The sequence below is a fragment of the Rhizomucor pusillus genome, assembly GCF_041956525.1.
Source record: "Rhizomucor pusillus strain CBS 183.67 unplaced genomic scaffold VTP01scaffold_6, whole genome shotgun sequence".
Taxonomy (NCBI): Eukaryota; Fungi; Mucoromycota; class Mucoromycetes; order Mucorales; family Lichtheimiaceae; genus Rhizomucor; species Rhizomucor pusillus.
Window position 1 is genome coordinate 968,233 of NW_027192148.1, and position 17,617 is coordinate 985,849.

General features: G+C 45.8%; 11 protein-coding genes and 1 non-coding gene across 12 annotated transcripts; 6 read left to right on the top strand and 6 right to left on the bottom strand.

Annotated features, from left to right (window-relative positions):
• Positions 1-335: 335 nt before the first annotated feature.
• Positions 336-1,523, top strand: VTP01DRAFT_9303 (uncharacterized protein; the record flags this gene model as incomplete). Its single annotated transcript, XM_069388521.1, has 1 exon — positions 336-1,523. The coding sequence occupies one exon, from the start codon at positions 336-338 to the stop codon at positions 1,521-1,523; it is 1,188 nt and encodes a 395-aa protein (XP_069240809.1).
• A 759-nt stretch (positions 1,524-2,282) lies between these two features.
• Positions 2,283-4,502, bottom strand: VTP01DRAFT_9304 (uncharacterized protein; the record flags this gene model as incomplete). Its single annotated transcript, XM_069388522.1, has 6 exons — positions 2,283-2,398; positions 2,497-2,543; positions 2,619-2,727; positions 2,850-3,018; positions 3,087-3,638; positions 3,699-4,502. 6 exons carry the CDS (start codon positions 4,500-4,502, stop codon positions 2,283-2,285), a joined length of 1,797 nt encoding a protein of 598 aa, XP_069240810.1.
• A 539-nt stretch (positions 4,503-5,041) lies between these two features.
• Positions 5,042-5,606, bottom strand: VTP01DRAFT_9305 (uncharacterized protein; the record flags this gene model as incomplete). Its single annotated transcript, XM_069388523.1, has 2 exons — positions 5,042-5,235; positions 5,309-5,606. 2 exons carry the CDS (start codon positions 5,604-5,606, stop codon positions 5,042-5,044), a joined length of 492 nt encoding a protein of 163 aa, XP_069240811.1.
• A 1,228-nt stretch (positions 5,607-6,834) lies between these two features.
• On the top strand, positions 6,835-7,320 carry VTP01DRAFT_9306 (uncharacterized protein; the record flags this gene model as incomplete). Its single annotated transcript, XM_069388524.1, has 1 exon — positions 6,835-7,320. The coding sequence occupies one exon, from the start codon at positions 6,835-6,837 to the stop codon at positions 7,318-7,320; it is 486 nt and encodes a 161-aa protein (XP_069240812.1).
• A 222-nt stretch (positions 7,321-7,542) lies between these two features.
• Positions 7,543-8,528, top strand: VTP01DRAFT_9307 (uncharacterized protein; the record flags this gene model as incomplete). The annotated part of the gene is made up of 3 exons (XM_069388525.1): positions 7,543-7,777; positions 8,063-8,319; positions 8,376-8,528. The coding sequence occupies 3 exons, from the start codon at positions 7,543-7,545 to the stop codon at positions 8,526-8,528; spliced, it is 645 nt and encodes a 214-aa protein (XP_069240813.1).
• A 689-nt stretch (positions 8,529-9,217) lies between these two features.
• VTP01DRAFT_9308 (uncharacterized protein) lies at positions 9,218-9,583 on the top strand (the record flags this gene model as incomplete). Its single annotated transcript, XM_069388526.1, has 3 exons — positions 9,218-9,250; positions 9,306-9,335; positions 9,383-9,583. 3 exons carry the CDS (start codon positions 9,218-9,220, stop codon positions 9,581-9,583), a joined length of 264 nt encoding a protein of 87 aa, XP_069240814.1.
• Positions 9,584-10,101: 518 nt separating this feature from the next.
• On the bottom strand, positions 10,102-10,938 carry VTP01DRAFT_9309 (uncharacterized protein; the record flags this gene model as incomplete). Its single annotated transcript, XM_069388527.1, has 2 exons — positions 10,102-10,459; positions 10,883-10,938. The coding sequence occupies 2 exons, from the start codon at positions 10,936-10,938 to the stop codon at positions 10,102-10,104; spliced, it is 414 nt and encodes a 137-aa protein (XP_069240815.1).
• Positions 10,729-10,800, top strand: VTP01DRAFT_t42. Its single transcript has one exon. It is a non-coding gene; the product is annotated as a tRNA-Pro (tRNA).
• Positions 10,939-11,327: 389 nt separating the features above from the next.
• On the bottom strand, positions 11,328-12,711 carry VTP01DRAFT_9310 (uncharacterized protein; the record flags this gene model as incomplete). The annotated part of the gene is made up of 9 exons (XM_069388529.1): positions 11,328-11,413; positions 11,472-11,575; positions 11,636-11,738; positions 11,795-11,942; positions 11,996-12,046; positions 12,109-12,255; positions 12,327-12,418; positions 12,490-12,558; positions 12,636-12,711. 9 exons carry the CDS (start codon positions 12,709-12,711, stop codon positions 11,328-11,330), a joined length of 876 nt encoding a protein of 291 aa, XP_069240816.1.
• A 574-nt stretch (positions 12,712-13,285) lies between these two features.
• On the top strand, positions 13,286-13,878 carry VTP01DRAFT_9311 (uncharacterized protein; the record flags this gene model as incomplete). The annotated part of the gene is made up of 4 exons (XM_069388530.1): positions 13,286-13,399; positions 13,471-13,602; positions 13,676-13,743; positions 13,812-13,878. The coding sequence occupies 4 exons, from the start codon at positions 13,286-13,288 to the stop codon at positions 13,876-13,878; spliced, it is 381 nt and encodes a 126-aa protein (XP_069240817.1).
• Positions 13,879-14,055: 177 nt separating this feature from the next.
• VTP01DRAFT_9312 (uncharacterized protein) lies at positions 14,056-14,950 on the bottom strand (the record flags this gene model as incomplete). The annotated part of the gene is made up of 2 exons (XM_069388531.1): positions 14,056-14,752; positions 14,817-14,950. 2 exons carry the CDS (start codon positions 14,948-14,950, stop codon positions 14,056-14,058), a joined length of 831 nt encoding a protein of 276 aa, XP_069240818.1.
• Positions 14,951-16,143: 1,193 nt separating this feature from the next.
• On the bottom strand, positions 16,144-17,490 carry VTP01DRAFT_9313 (uncharacterized protein; the record flags this gene model as incomplete). The annotated part of the gene is made up of 4 exons (XM_069388532.1): positions 16,144-16,709; positions 16,778-16,961; positions 17,050-17,271; positions 17,326-17,490. The coding sequence occupies 4 exons, from the start codon at positions 17,488-17,490 to the stop codon at positions 16,144-16,146; spliced, it is 1,137 nt and encodes a 378-aa protein (XP_069240819.1).
• Positions 17,491-17,617: the final 127 nt, after the last annotated feature.

Consider the following 17,617-nt stretch of genomic DNA (forward strand, 5'->3'; position numbering starts at 1 on the left):
GTTCTAGATGACCTCCTAGGTTTCGGGCTGGTCGGAGTTTGAATTAGAGCATCTCGACACCACTCGAACAACCTGGATGGGGCCGAGGAGAGAGGGGGCTGAAAATGTTGGTGGCCTGATGACATTCGGCCCCCCCTTTTGGGACAAATGTTAAACCTCCTACCGATCGAAATTTGGGTGGATTAAAGGAAGTTTTGCTCGTATTAAGCACGCGAATCCAGGTATGGAATATTGGGGGAAATTTAGCCTACGAATGATTGGAGAGAATGTGTCATTGAGAAGATCAAAGCGAAAATTTGAGTAACCTTCACAGTCGACTACAAAGGTCAGAGAAGATGTTTCCGTCTGAGATCATTGCAGAGTTCCAATTGTTGATGCAATTACAGTGGCAATTTTTGGGATATAGCTGGCCGATGGTTACCAAAACCCGATACCATCGGTCGGAAATCAAGGAGGTTAACAACATCTCCTTCATAAAGTCCTACGTTCTGGAGAAGTTGGGCTACATTCCTGTGTTTTTCTTCTTGGTCGTGCTGTTCGGTTCCCAGGAGTATCCTGGTCCGTACCGTAACGTGGAGAAGGGTTTGCTAATCCTTTACCATATTCTTTCCGGGTGTTCTTTTGCTGACATGGGACATTTCGTCCCTCCGAGCAGTTTTTACGCACTGTATCGTGCGTTTTACATCAGGAACGGTGCAATGCTGTCGGAAGTGGTGACCAATCATCTGGCCGAGATGTTCTCCAATGTGAAGTTCAGGGTCTTGTGTGCTACGCACATCAATCCATCCGAGTTCAAGCATGCTACTCTCTTGTTGGATGGTCACGATATGAGAGCATCGTATCTTCGCTCTGGGGATGACCATGGATCCTTCTATTCGTACAAGCTGAAGAAAGGAGGATTCAGAAGTCAGGTTTGCGTCGATGTCAAGGGCATGGTGATTTTTGTCTCGGATGCAAGTCCCTGCGCAGCGAACAACGATGGGTCCATGTTAGCGAGTATCGAGTTGAAGGACCTTGTGACCAAATGGGATTGTATTGGTCTTGACGGTGGTTATACGCTGCACGTTCCCGGTATTATCGCCCGTAACAGTTACTTGACTTCCAAGAGCTTTGTTTGTCCTATCCGCAAGTCGAGGGCCACCACATTAAGTCAAGATGAGGATAGATACAACAAATCATTTGGAAGCTTCCGTTCCAAGATTGAGGCAATCTTCGGTGAGCTTAGTCATGTCTTTAACCGGTTGAACGGAAAGTCGGTGATTCGCGTGTCCGACATCGATACGTTCACGATCCAGCTAATGTTGGCCTGTCTTTTGTTGAACATCAAGAGATTTGTGTCGTTGGGTGGTGTGAGCTCGACCGCTGTCCACACATTTTGGTGGCAGGATGGGTTCGACTACGGGAACGATGGACTGTCGACCGCTGATGATGTGCTGGACAGCACGATATCCGATAAGGTCCAGGATGCCGAATCGATGCGAGCATTGCGAGAACAGTTCTTGTCGTTATCACTGAGTGAGTAGACACGAAATCTAGTGGAGTACAAGAACAGCCGTGATAGCGAGGAGATCCCGGCAGACCACTACGAGGTGAGTCATATTGTCTCTCATCGTGGTCCCAGACATGCCCGTCAATATCGTGTGCGTTGGACCAGATATACTGCGAAGGACGACAGTTGGGGAGGTCGTCCATATCCAAGGATTCGTCCGTGGATGGTCGATCTATGACTTCCCCGCCGGATCGACGGCCAACCTTTAAAACGAGTTTGTTCTATAATCCATTGGATGGCGTTTAGGAGGCGTAGCGTCGGGGAAAATCTTTCCTGATGTTTTACTCGGGGGAGACGTCTCGGGATTTTTTCGATGTCCAAGACATGGATATCCACGTAGAAGTTGGAAAGGCATAGAGACATCCAGCCGACAACAGGGCGCCCTAGATCATAGTGTGCTTGGATGACCTCCTAGGATCGAATGGCCATCGGATCGATTGTTTAAGGCTCTAATGTCCGAGAAGCGTCTGTCGTAAGTACCATACGACTTGTAGATTCCACCATGGAATCGCATGATATGCATCCAGGAAGGCAGTCGAATGACGCTCGCTTATCTGTCACGGAGAATTACTTACGACCATCGGACTATTGACCCGATTACAATGTTCTAGAGGAGCAATCGTCCTACACTGTCATCGGTTACGGCGAGACGACTTTCAAAGGAAGATCGTACATATGCTTGCTTATGGACGACGATACACGCATAAGATGCAGCAGTCGTAGACTTTCCTCGTTAGTCCAGGATGCAATCAGCAAGGGGATGGTATTTACGATCTACGTCGAGAGCATCGTATGCCGGCGTGGGATGAAAGAAGTCAATGCCCACATGGAGTAGGCTATCGCTGGGTCCTTTTAAAACACGTTCCCAAATTACCCATATGCCAAGGGGGTGTCATATGGGCTCAGGCCATTGTGCGTACTACCACCCCCCCTTCGACCGGTCTTACCGCCCCGTCGGTCGATGGCCTCCCCGCCATATTCTCTAGGAGGTCGTCTAGGACCAAAGAGCTTGCGCCAGCTCCAATTCCAACTAAACTTGGATCACCTCCTAGCTAGATACCCCAATCACGTTGAAGGGGGAGGAGTGCCCAGATGAGGCCAAAGGGGTATCGAGGAGGGTGTTGAAACGAAAACCGGTGACAAGTTTGCAGAATAGTTTCGACACCCTCGGTGAGAAACTATATAAAACCTAGGGTGTTTGTGAGATGTAAGATCAAGGAGTAAGCCAGGAGGGATGCCGGCGAAGCCTCTAAGAACAACCAAGAGGTTTACGCAAGGGCATACTCGAGGTCATGCTTACCTCGGACAATCTTGTGCCGGAGGATTTGCACACGGAACACAAGACCTTCGTCTATGGCTGGCTGAGCGACTTCCTCCAACCCAGGCCTACATCGCACATGAAGGGAATTATCGAGCGTGAGGCGTAAGTATTGTTTGCCTCGGAATTCCCCGTAGCCATACGCTACCACCTGGTATACACCCTCTTCCAGTAGATGATAATTCAGTTTGTACTGGACATGTTGACCGGATCTGTTACCGTGAGCTTCGCTGGACCAGTCGCCTCACTCACCGAGTCTTCCTCTTCTGGGTTGGACTCAGCCCACGGTACCAACTCGGCTAAGACACGGTGTCTATCTGGCCTGGATAGTTGGGACTCAGGCCACTCTAGTTGGATATTCATGTACTTGGACATACCAACTTGAGCGAACTGAAGGGCATCCCGTTTAAGGTGTCGGCGGTATGGATAGAGGGAATTACTGATACCAGGGACCACGATAATTGCGGTGGAGCCCTCTACACGCCGGTACTTGGCATACCTGATAACGGTATACCCCTTACCCCCATTCGTGGTTTGCACCTCCACGTAATGGATTGGACGGCCGTTGTATCCAAAGTTCGCCATCAAGGTTTCTACCTGTGCCTCGGATACTTTCGACTTGGCCAAACTTTGCTTACGTCTGGTCAAGGAGTTCCACCAGTGGCAATAGGCGAAGGTTTTATCCTCTGGAATGTACACAACCATAATCCGGGTTAGACGCTTGACTACTTCTCGCCATTGCTTTTTGAAACTTACCTGGGACATTGGGCACTAGCCAAGGAAGTCCACATAGCTATCCAAGAGTTCTCGGTATCGGTGTTCCTTGTATACCTTGGAACCATACAACGTAATCTTCAAGCGACACATACCACGATGGAGATACCGCTGGGACTTCTCGGACAGGCTTTCATCGGTGTTGGCCACGAGGTAGGATAGCTGTGATCCAATTAAAGAGCAGACTTCAGCACTCTCTAACATCTGAATGAACTTGTTGCACATCTTTACTCGGACTGGCACAATGTTATCCTTTATGGTTGTAGTACTATACCAAGAGATACAATTGTCACCAACCGAGTACCGATCATTCACGATGTCTTCCTTCTCGATGCCCATACCCAGTAAGTAGTCGTAGATGATCTTGCGTGTTGATATCCTGTCTAGATCCATGCTAATATCCATATCATGCATAAGCACATAGTTTCTCTTGAGATGTTTTATAGCTTTCTTCAACGTTTCCAGCAGATATCCAAACGCGATATTCTCGAAGGAAGCCTTAATAGCAACGCACGCCGGCGTAAAGTTCTCAACGTTTATGTCTGCGGCTTTACGTGTTTGCATCTTCTCGTTAAACAGTGTCTCTTCACCACACCGTCCACTGGCAATATACGAGACCTTGAACTGCACCACGTCAAGGTACTCGCTAAACACACCACGGATCAAGGCCATGTAGGTCTTGATGACCTTGGGTCGCGAACTAAAGATGCAGTGTGTCAAGCACCAGAACACGACGTTGTCACAGAACATATCGCTGGGATCATACCAGCCGGTGCGTGGCTTCCCCAGCTGGGTATAATCCACGCCATAGATGTCGCTTTGGTATTCTTGATGATAGGCAAAAATATCATCCACGAGCATTGTGTGAACCGTATGTTTGAATTTGGATGCCCATGTATTTAAAAAGGTTGTATCTTTTAATTTTTAAAACATGCATCATGACTTACCTACAACGTCGTATAGAGCTCTCATACTCGTCGATGATATCCCAGCCATCGAGCTTATCCGGCTTAGCCAAGAGTTCTCCTCATCCCGGTAGCCTACCCACTTCACCAGGTACTCCTTAGGTTATAAACATACAGATAAAACTAAAGAATTACTTAGCAAATTAGCTAAATCAAGAATTCATACTGAAGAAACTAAGTCTAAAATTAGAAATGCATTAAGCGGATCTAATAATCCATTCTTTGGTAAGACACATACTGAAGAAAGTATTAAAAAGATCACGTCGATGCCTATGTCCCCGATGCCTAACGATGCGCTCAACCTCGTAATGGCCTGTAGGCAAATCCTCAAGGCCATCATCTGGGTCATCGTTCAAACCCAAGGATAGGAATTGCCGCTGGAGGTCACTCACTAGTTGTGCATCCTGGGCTTTCTCGTGACACCGGCGGTGTTAATCACATCATAGACGCTACTCGTGGAAGCACTCGAGTAGTCAAACGTAGGTTGCATCCAATACGTGTGATCTCCGAGGTAGGTACACCACCAAATGCTACGAACTTCTTGATGTTCCTCAAGACGCATGCCAGCTTGAACTGGACCGTGAATGTGTTCATGTCACCCACCGAACCACAGACTTGCCGTTGAACCGCTGGAATAGATGTACGATTTCCCCAAAGGTAGACTCTATGGATGAACGGAAACTATCGAGCACAGAGTTATACATTGCCTCCTCAGCTGTGAGATCTGCACCTCGTTGTTTCCGAACTGGAACCACAAAGTTTTGTTTCCCAAATGTGGATTATTAGCCAGGACAAGATCAACGAATAAAGCATAACCTCCATCGATGGCCACACAATCGTACTTGTTTACCTTACCCTTGAGGTTCATCTCGGAAAGCATGGACCCATCGTTGTTGGTTAAACATGGCGCAGCATCCGACACAAAGAGTACCATCCCATTTATATCGGTACATACCTCTGTGCGAAAACCAGACTTCTTTAGCTTGTAGGAGTAGAACATGGCATGGTCAGCAGCGTTTATGTACGTCGCTCGTGAGTCATGTCCATCTATCATCAAGGTCACATGCTTAAAGTCACTGGGTTAAAATGCATGGCACACATGATACGCACCTTCACAGATGAAAACATGGTACGCAAACATTCATCCAACATCCTACCCAGACTGTCACCGTGTTTCACGTAGAAGGCATGGTAGATTGCGTGAAAACTACTAGCCGGTATGAAACGTGCCATCTGAGCTATAGATGCACCCGTGAGCAGCTGGTAAAGAACAAGTAGGCCCTTCTCAACACCACGATATGGTGCCCGGATAGTGATCCTTGCTAAACAGCTCCACCAGAAGGAAAAACACGGGGATGTACCCCAAATGCTCCAACATGTATGACTTCACGTATTGGATGTCTTTCACCTCTTTGGTGTCCGTTCGGTGATACTTAGTTCTCATCAATACTGGCCACTCCGCAGTAAGGAACTGCTAGTACACAGTCATGATAAACGTAAATGCGGCTTGAACTTACTGGGGAACATGCTACCTGTATGTGTCTCTCACGTGTGAAATAATACCTGGCACTGTGCCTCGGGGGATGACACATTCAGTCCTTCACAAACACGTTAGGTTTTGTATAGTTTCTCACCGAGGGTGTCGAAACTATTCTGCAAACTTGTCACCGATTTTCGTTTTAACACCCTCCTCGATACCCCTTTGGCCTCATCTGGGCACTCCTCCCCCTTCAACGTGATTGGGGTATCCAGCTAGGAGGTGATCCAAGTTTAGTTGGAATTGGAGCTGGCGCTCCAAATAGGGAAGGATTCTTTGGGTGGAGGCATTCGGATGGTCGAGCATGGATTACCGAGTGCCTCCATCCAAAATGTGGGGGTTCATTCAAAAAGATGGCCCAGTGGATTTTTGAAAAAAGACCCAAATGCTTTGGGTATGCATCGGTACCAATTCGCTAGGATCCACCTCCATGCCTCCACCCAAAGAATCCTTCCCCATTTGGAGCGCCAGCTCCAATTCCAACTACACTTGGATCACCTCCTAGGATGGGTAGCTCTTGCATCTGTTTTTCTGCCATGAACAGAGCATCAACTTAACAGCTCACTGCCCTGATGTGCTCGTTGTTGATGCCACCTACAAAACCAACTTATACGGTTATCCATTGATTTCTGCGGTTGGAATCAGGAATGTCGCAAATGATCAAGGCCCACTTCAGTCATTCCAAATCGCCATGGCATGGGTGAATAATGAAGCCGAAGCCGCTTATATATGGTTTTTTAGAAACATTAAGGAAAAAGTGTACGACAGATGCGGCCGTTATCCGGAAGTGTTTATGTCAGACAGATCATTTTCCATCCGGAAAGCTGCGAAGGTTGTCTTTCAGGACTGCAAAAAGGTGATCTGTTCCTGGCATATCATCGACCAAAACTTGAAGGCGCAATACCGCAAATTTTTCGACAGCGACAAGAACTTTGATCAGTTCTTTCATCTGTACAAAGCCTCAAGAAGCATCGATGGCCTTGACAAATCGCTGAAAGGTGTAGAGGCAGCCTCGAAATGCAGCAGTGACCCTGCGAAAGTAATGAAATGTATCCAAGACTTGATGAAAGAAGCAGAGAATTGGATAGACGTATACACCAAGTATTACTGCCATATGGGCATCAGCACCACCGGCCGAGCTGAATCGGCACATAGTGCACTCAAACGCGCAGTCTAGGTGGCCACCGGAATTGACGAAGCTTTCAGAAAAATTGATCATGCCCTTTGTGTCTAGCAAATACGGTACAATAAGACAACTGCAAAGAATTCGATGACTGCTGATGCATTCATAGAGCGATATCCATTCCTTTCTGGTTCTGTTGGTTAAGCATCTCATTATGCAATTCGGAAAATACAGCTGGAGTTATCAGCATCGAAAAACGCTTCTGAAGACTTGTCAATGACAGGTTGCGAATGCAGCATCAAACTGAATTTTAAACTACCATGTCACCATAATTTGAAGCAGTTGGAAGATAAAACGGATATACTGTCATTAATAGATCGAAGATGGCTCATCAACCAATCGATTGAAACCGACATCTCGACTACTACTGATACTTGCCCTATCGACGGTAGCTTTTTAAGCACAGTTATGTCTTTAGAAGGAGCGTTCAGTTCCAGAAATGATACAGCAAGTAAGCAGGAGCTTGTTCAACAGATTCTGCAACTTGCGGCAACAAAATGAAAGCCCACAACCATGCCACCGAAGGGATCAAAGGGCAGACTGAAAGAAACAAAGAGAGGCAAGCTTTTGACGGAGATAAATGAAGAGAAAGCGAAGCTGAAACTCAAGGCGTATAATACAAAAACGGGCGATAAGACACCACCTGAGAATAAGCTCCTTATAGTCAAGATATCCTTTCCTTTATGGATGATTTCATCGAAAAACAAATCCCGGTTGAAATGGATGGAAACTGCAGTTTTCGAACTATTGCCGTTGGCATCGGCTTACAACAGGACAAATGGCCGCAAGTCAGGAGTGCACTGGAGGCCATCCAGAATTAAAGAGCATTATGTGTCACTTTGGATGGTCAGTAAGAGTATCTATAATGAAGTCCTTTACAATAGTGACTGGCGCGTAGGAGCAGCACCTCCTGAAAAGTGGACCTTGACGCCGCATTTTGGTCCCGCTATAGCTAATGCTTTCCAACGGGCAGTACACTTTCTTAGTGAAGCTGTCAGCAGCACCTTTTTGCTTGACGATGTGTATTTCAAAAATCACCTACGCATCAGTTTTTATTTCGACAAGAGCCATTCCAACTGAAAATCGATGCTCCCGTTCCACCTATTGCAGAGTCATGGTTCAAGGCCCGTCAATCCCAAGCTGTCCTTTGGAAAACTCTTTTGGAAGATAGGATTAAGCAAATAGCAAATTTTAAGGGCTAAAAAGTATACGGATGCACGATCCAAAATCCTCATTGAATGCAAGCAAAGCAACCGAGAATCAAACAAAGCGCAACGAACATAATAGAAGATCAGGTAATTGCTGCAAAATGCTATCTTTGATCCCTTGGCTCAATAATAGACGCATGTGATAGATTCATGTTCTAGCTTGATCCGAAGTCCTTCTCTCGAAGAGAGCTCATCTAAAGCTGAATGCAAGTATATTAAACAAGGCTGCAATTTCGAATTTCATTCATCTAATAATTCATGATATGAACGATAGGTTGTCCTTTCTGCGATGCCGTTCTGGAAGTGCCATTGCACGCACGTATCCGAACCACTTTTGATAAATTCAAAAAGGAAGAAGACAAATATCAGAAAAGGGAAAGGAAACACCTCATTTCCGAGCGACGCATGCCTGAGTCGCTGGTTGGCAAGATACGGATCAAACTGTCTGTTCCTCCTTAGCAACGAAATGCATTCTGTCATTTGCACACTACGATACAAGAGCACTTACCGGAAGGTCGAGCAAAGGTTACCCTGAGCACATAGATTTCTAAAGCCTTCCTGAAAGAATTAAAAGCAAGCTAAGAGAACTTGAGAGCATTATCCTTAAGGAAAATCCAGCATCTTCTACGAAAAAAAAAAACAAGAAAATCTACGATGTAATCGGAAAAAAGGCTAGCAAACCCATGGTGCTAATACACCGGTTTGATGAACTTCTAGTAAGTAAATTGCAGTATCTATAGCAGAGTTTACTGAATTTGCTCGTAAATATAGCCTGGATATTATGGTTTCCGAGGAATGAAGGTAATGATGGATACGCTTATGGAGATGTTACGTTTGACACGGAAAAGATATTGAACATTGAAACTGCACGACCGCTGACGCCTGTGGAATATGTTCAGCAAATCTTAGTTCCCGAAGCTGCGCTCCTGCTTATTAGAGATGATCTCTTAGAAAAGAATGGATCTGTAGATTGGGATGAAGCGTACCAAACATTACAGAAAAGCTCGGAATTTGGCAGCTGTATGTATCTAGATGATACAGCAGAATAAATTAGACAATTATAGCGTGAAGGCAGCCGCAATATCCTCCATTCAATTTGGTTCTTGAGGTACTTAATTTTTTTTCCGTTCTTGGATTACGTTGCGTCGCAGTATTTGATCAGCACGTAAATATATTTGACAAGAACAGCAGCAATAGTTGGACGAAATACGTGCAGTCACTTGCGCGAGATACGTTTTCGTAGATTTTCCGGTTCTAATTCTTGTACCACCTTCATCATTATTGAACTCTGATCAATGCATAAATACGACACAATGGCTGTCATTGGGCAACCGTCAACTTGCGACAACGCATGAAAATTCAATGGCCCATAATAGAAAGACATATAATATCCGCATGCAAGCAAATGGGCATAACGAACGATCTACGCAAGACCATTTGGCGCATGCTATCGATCAAAAAGCCCAAAAAAGATGAAAAAAGGGTGTCATTCTCATTGACTAAAATGCAATCACGATTATCATTTTATTATTTTTCATATAAATCATCATATATTATTCTTATTGGATCAAAATCCAAGCATTAAAAGAAATTGCAGTAGAGCGACTGTATCCTTTGCAGGGAACTGCACGTCCAAGACGCGGGATTTCTGGACCTTGAGGGTTGACAGCATTTTCATCACGTCCTGGAACTTGAGGTGGTGGCGGCAAGGGAGGTATACGAACTCGTAGCCCGAAGGGCTGGCGGCGGCGTCTTGCAGCGCACGCACTACCTGCGTTTTGGTGGGCAGGCGGCGACGGGCAGAGGGGACAGTCTTCTTGTTGCCTTTGGCGGGCAACTTCTTGGCGGCTACTGTCGCCCGCGAGGTGGTGGTGGCAGCAGTCTTGGCAGTGGTGGTGTTGGAGTTGGTGGTGGCGGTTGGAGTGCTAATGACTCAAAAGTCGAGGTTGGTGAGGGGGTGCAGGGATCGAATCCCAGTGGCTGGTCCATTGTCAGTAGGTTGCTAATGGCAATGGAACCGGTTGTTCGTTTTGGCGAATTTCGCAGTGATTCGAACAAAAGTGGTGTGTGCGGTTGTGACCGTTTGTTATATGTATTTTTTAGGGTAGGTTGCTTATACGTTTCGACGGGTTTTTCCAGTTCGAATTTCAAGCGTCTGACTCAGAAAAAAAATCCGCTTAGCAGATCAGGAAGCGCCTGGATGGTGTAGTGGTATCATTCACGCTTCGGATGCGTGAGGTCCCGGGTTCGACCCCCGGTCCAGGCCTTCACCTTCTTGGAAGGTTTTGCTTGTTTTTTGCCTAATAGTTTTTGTTCTAGGCAGCTAGCGTAAAGCCACATTTTTTGACCTACGAATCTCCGGAAGCAAAGCACGAAGGTTACCACGGAAATAGGAGGCTGCCATGCGTCATTTATTCAACTGAGTTTGGCGGGTATTTTACTATTCGTACTTCTAAAGAAAGCAAAGTGGATGAGGGAGATCCATCGAATTAGGTATCGCATCCACCTCCGCCGCACTTCGCATGCAAACGACAGGATCTTCCAGACTTTATCTTTACTTCATCTCGTCTAACAGTAATCTAATAACACAGGTAGCTTGATTGACCATGCGCATCGAAACACTTTGAAAGCGAACACTACACTCACGGGCAATCTTATACAAGACAAACAAGGACTTCGCAGTTGAATCTGTAGATATGCATTATCCTCTCGAAGTTGTGTTTTGTCCTTTGTCTTCTTCTGAATTATAATATCTATCTGTTTGCAGTTGTCTAAATATTCTAGCTGAGGATCTCATTGGAAATCTGCAAAGCTTTGTGCGTAGTAAGTCGGTTGGATCTTGTTTTCAGGTGACAGTAGTTCTTCCCTCGTGGTAACACCTGTAAATTCGTGTTTACAAACACTCCTCTCTCTGAAAACTATCCTTAATTTTCATACCTGTAAGAACGCAAAGAGTCTCGATACCTCCTTTGTTTCCAAAGTCGATATCAGTATCAAGACGATCGCCAATCATGCAAGTTTTGCTAGGATCCAAGTTGTATCTTTAAAGAATAATTGTCAGTAATTTGAGATATATATATCCATAGCGTGTATAACCTTACTGTGCAAAGATTGCCTGAAGCATATTCTGCGCTGGCTTTCCAAGCACAACATCCGGGTTTCTCTTGAGAGCAGTGATAACAGGCGCAGCGATAGAGCCGGCACCTAATGCATAATCTCAGTGTCAAATTACAGCATTGTAAAAGTGGAAGATCACTAACCTGGTACAAGGGTCCCATGAGTTGGAAATGTAGTGTCACCGTTGGTCAAAATGAAATGACGGGAAGGATCCATTCTTAGATACGTGTATGCTTTGGCATATTTTACATAGTTCACTCGGGTATCCAATCCAATAACAACAGCGCCAACCTTTTGTTATTGTTAATAGCCGCGTAAACTAAAAGTTCACCATCCATCCGTACCTCTGGATCGTCTGGAATAGGGTCGTTACCAAAGACGGCATCGTTGTCTTCCTGCAATTGCCCAAGCTACGTTAATATCTCAGTACTGCGTTTCTGATCTACCCAATACATACGTCAACGCCGCAGGTACGAATGTTTTCTGCACTCAGTTCGTCGCGGATACCGGACATGCCGACAATGTAAACTTTCTTGTCAGCCGGGAACTGCAAAATCTGCTTGAGATAGGCGGCGGTTGCAAAAGCAGAGCTGAAAATCTCGTCCTACAACGCAGATGATCTGTCAACACCATCTGCCATCTCACGTCATATATGCTATTTCTCTGCATTATTACCAATGTAGCCTCGATACCGAAATTCTGCAACTTTTTAAGAAAAGAAGCTCTCGATTGGGTGCTGTTGTTGGTGACAAAGAAGACACGTTTACCTACATGTATCATTTAGCAGCGATGCTTTTTCTAGGCTCAATAATATGCCGAAAACGAGGAAAGTAGATACCTTTGCTTCGCAAGTTTCGCATAGCTTCAACGACTCCAGGGATCGACTGGGTGCCTTCCCACAACACACCTTTGTTGCAGAGATTATGCTCATGTCAGCTCGTGTTTCTCGTGTTTCTTGGAGAAACTGCGTGCACTGCAGCGTACCATCGCAATCAAATAGATAGTTATCGAACTTGTCAATGAATTGTGCTCGTTCCTCGTTGGTTGTCAATTCCTTCATTGCAGACTGTGATAAAAGGTACCCGAATACAAATTGTCCATATCACCTGTAGATCGAAAATCATATTTAAAGTACAGCAATGAGATAAATCAAAGAACTATCTCTGTGTCAAAGATGATGCAGAATTGCTTATTAATAAACGGTAACGAGCAAAAACATGCCACTGCTGTCTCTGTAGATATTCGAGAGAATCTAGAGAGCTCTAACACCAAATCCTGAGAGATATACATTTGCACATATTTTCGTCATACGAGATCAGGATATTTACAGAGCAAAGCAGATCTTTAACAGCATCTATATTTCCAGAGCAGCAAGATCAAGCGCTGGAGACACGGAGAAAAGGAGAAATTCGTAGAGAATTGGGTTATTATTCATTGTTCTCGATCTGCCCTGATGAGGCGCATCATCGGCCTCCCCCAATAACCCCAACTTTGGAAACTGACTTGAAAGCCAGCCCGTGCTTTTGCGCGTCGCACCGCGAGTGCGCTGCTGTGTCTGTAGCCGGCCTTTCTTTTCTACTCCCTCCTCCCTTGCCTCTCTCTCTTTCTCTTAGTATCCACTTAGTCTACTCGCAATGTCAGGGAAGAAACTTTACACCTACGAAGAAATTGCAGCCCACAATAGCCGCAAGGATCTGTGGATGGTCATCCACGGCAAGGTCTATGATATTACCGCTTTTGTCGATGAGGTAAAAACAAAGAAAGTTTCCTGCTGTGAAATCAGGACTCAACAACGTCTTCATCCTACGCGTGTAATTAGCATCCCGGCGGGGAAGAAGTTCTTTTCGATGAAGGTGCCAAGGACGCCACTGGTCCCTTCGAAGATGTTGGCCACTCGGACGACGCCCGCGACCTCCTGAAAAAATACTACATTGGTGACATTGATCCCGCCGTAAGTGCTGCCTTCTAACCCGCCACACGATCGTGCTACCATTCCTAGATTCTGAACTGACAATTCTATCTAGTCTAATCCCGTTCCTACTTCCAGCTCCCAGACCACTACTACTACTACTCAAGCCGGTCCTCAGGGAAAGTAAGTACATTTTTGCTAAAACATCGTATCATTATCTTCTATGATATTAACCCCTACGGATGTTGCAGTGCCTTGCGCGTTATCATTCCCTTGGTGGTACTGATTGCCTACGTCTACTACCGCTTTGTCGCATAAGAAACATGCACGTCTACGCTTAGAATGAAACAAACACAGGAGCGTAACAGCACCTGAAGGAAAAAAGAAAAGAAACATATACACGCACACAACAGTAGATAACTGTTTAATATGAAAAAAAGAACGTTACATATTAGATAGGGGTATTACTCTTCCCCAACCTCAGCACCCGATTTGTCATTTCGTTTGAAAGAACAAGCGTTGGTTTGGGTGGTGAGACCAGACATCGACGTTGGAGCCCGTGGTAAATGATAACTGCTGCCTGCTCCTATCCGGATCGGTGGTATTCCATGGATTATTTTCCAAATCAATTGGAGAGCAAATGGATGCAAAAGCTGCAAGTCTGCGTTCCTTTCTAGTAGCTTTGAAGGGTAAAGATGGCAGCAGCGGTGGCAAGGGCGTCGCAGCAGCGATAGCAGGCGAGTAGACGTGGGCCGGACGGTATTCCGCGTGTGGGTTAAAAGATAGACGCTGTTGTTGTTGTTGTTGTTGTTGTTGTTGTTGCTGTCGCGGCAAACAGTGAGCGGCCAAAGAGTCGGAAAGTTTATCGAGTGGATCGGTTCCGTTGTCAACGTAAAGGTTCTTGTCGTTTGGACGGGCAGGATCAAGCGGAAGGGTCAAAGCGGTGATGGTGCTGTCAGAGTCGCCGCCGGAAACGCTGCTCCGGCTACTTGTATCACTATCTTCGCTCTCGCTGTCCTTGTCTATCATCCTAGGTACATCTGTGTCCTCGTGTATAAACGTGCAACGGACTCCGTAGAGACATGCGCCGGTTGAGTGGTACGTGCGACAGATCTCGGTCTTGTATCGGGCGTGGCGGCGAATAGTTCGCAATTCATGAGTGCCGTGAGCGAAGCGGCACTTTTTGCCATATCTGTATTTATGCTATTGTTAGTGAGATCTGCCACCATTCGCGCACGCACGTGAAGAAACTTGACCTGCAATGACCCATTTCCGCCCAATTATGGCACAATTCTGTCTTGTATAACTCTGGCTTCTTGTCCGGATGGATTCCGCCCTTGGCTTCCATTCGGGGACATTTAGCTGCCAGCGAAGCAGTGTCGTCCAGCATGGCACATAGGTTTCTTGGTTGCTGTTCTTTTATACACGACAAGCGGGGACGCAGTAAAGATTATGCAAGGATTAGAAAGAGGAAAAGGGAAATTGCGGGAGAATAAAAAAAAGAGAGGGAAGGGAATGTGTGGTTGATGGGGTTTAGGAATACAATGCTAACTGTAAAGAAGAAGCAAAGTGACAGTGGTCAAACCGAGTTATATATATTTCACCGGGGAAAGAGGATGGCCGAATTCGGAAGACGTAAAGAGAGAGAGAGAGACAAAAAAAAAAAAAACCACAACACACACCTTGACATTTTGAGAACTCGACCAGCTTTTTTTTCCCTCGGATTCAACAATCAGAGAAAACGAAAACAATAGCGATTTCCACGCAACAGGAGCTCTTCCAGTTCTTCCAATTACCTTTTTCCTACCAGAGACTCTTACACGAATCATTTTCGGACACTTGCTAGTAGTTTGCGCATTACTTGTCTTCAATCGATACGATAAAACATTTCATATACCGTCATTCATCACTCATTTTTTGTTGTCTGTCATTCTACATATTCAATAACAGCGTAGTATGCAAGCATCCATCAAATTGACGGTTATCATCATGCTTTGCATAGTTTCTAGAGTTCTTGATTGCGTTTGCGCACGTGTGTGCAGTACAATACAGCCCGTGCACATCGTTATCCGTGTCATTAAAATGGCAACTCTCTCGGGTTCCTGAATGCCGGGCATTGGTCAGTTCGTCACAGTAGCAAAAACGTTTATCTTGTCGACAGCTTCCACACTGAACCCTGTTGAACTCTTTTTGACAGCTCTGATGTCAACAACGACATGCCCGACAACCTAGTTCCTGCCCGAGTAAAGAATTGAACTAGTTGGGGAGAACGAGGACAAGAACGAACGAAAAAGGGCAGAAAAAAAGGGAAAGAAAGGAAAAAAAGGAAAAAAAAGGAGAACAAGATCGAGGGTATCACGGAATAACGAACAATCTAGACTTGTCAACAATTGTTGTTATTATTGCTACAGTTTGTTGGTTCGTCTTGATATTTTCAAAAATGCAACTGACTACTACTGCTACTATTACAGTAGGGGAATGACAAGAACTTTTTCTAACGAGTTGCAAAAACGAAGGCAAGATAATGATGCGTAATAGAGTACAGGGCGATATGTGGTATCAAATATCTCTATGTTTGATCTTCTACTTTCTTAGAGATTCCCAAGCTTGAATCAAGCGTTGCACCTCAGGCTCTCTTCGTACAGCCACGCGGACAAATGTTCGGCAACCGTAACCAGGCGTGCCACTGCGTACTGGGACGCCGGCAGCTCGAGCAAGTTCCACTGCCTGCTCGGCAGTCTCTTCCTTTCGCATATCCACCCACACCCAGCTCAAGAAGGGCTTGCCGTGGTAAATCCACTCGCTGTCAAGCGATTTCAATTGATCAATCAGATAGGAGCGCAAACGAGCCGTGTTTTCCCAAGTTTCTTGCATGTACGCATCATCTTGCACGACGGCTTCGACAAACTTGAGAGCTGGACCGTTGACGGACCACGGCACCTGGATTTTTCTCAAAGACTCGCAGTGAGATGACGTTGGGCAGATAACCGATCCCACACGTAAACCCGTGCATGACCAGATCTTTGTCCATGAGTGAATCACATGCACAGCAATCTGACGATTGTTCCACATATCCTCAATGTATTCATGGGCATTTGTCAATGAGTCTGATCTAAAGTCCCGAGAATGCCAGGGCTGCATGGATTCATCTATTACGACGATATATCAATCATCATTCTTCCTCTTCTTGCTTTGCACAGATATAAATATCACTTACCAACCAAGACAGTACCACCAGATTTTGTGTTCTTCTTGATCCAGTCCTGAATCTCACCAAGTGCAAAATAGTCACCGGTAGGATTGCACGGGTTCACAATGCAGACAATATCAGCAGCTTCCTGGCTGCTAGGTTCCAGGATCTTGAATCCGTTTGTTTCAGCGCTGCGTTGATATTCTCGGTACTAGATATGCAAGCCTTGTGTGAGCATTGATCATATCCATCAATCTCATCTTATTCCCCCAACCCCGTTCTCCGCATTTTTCCTTTACCTGCACGTTCCAAGGACCACCTTTCCACGTAGGTGCCTCGATACCTCGCTCCTTGCATAGAACAAGTGCCTTGCGTACAACCAAGTCAATCAGCTCAGATGCTCCGTTGCCTAGCAACAAGCGTCCATGGTGCTTTGCAGCGTCAACGGGCCAAAGAAACTCGGCAAGCGATGTTTTGGCCGGTTCCTGGTTTGCAGCCGGATAGTGGTGAATGTCGCTGATCTAATAAATGTCAACAATGCAGCTCGACGATCCCAACTTTCGTTGTGTCCTCACCGCCGCTCGAGCTGCTTCCAGAGCCTTCTTTGGTGTGCCGAGGTAATTCGTCGTGACACTGAAATCCTCCACAAAGTTATCGAGGAAACGGTGCTCTTGACCACCGTGGAATGTCTGTGTCTTGCAATCCCAGACCTCGGCTGCCTTGCTGTTCTTTGTCTGCATGATGGGAAAAGGGAAAAGAACGAGTGAATCGTCGCTGCTACTGCTGAGGTACCCGTCCCACTTTCTTTTGAAAAGGAGCTTCAATTGTGTCTGTGCGTGCCCCCGCGCAAATGTAAGTTTCGGTTCG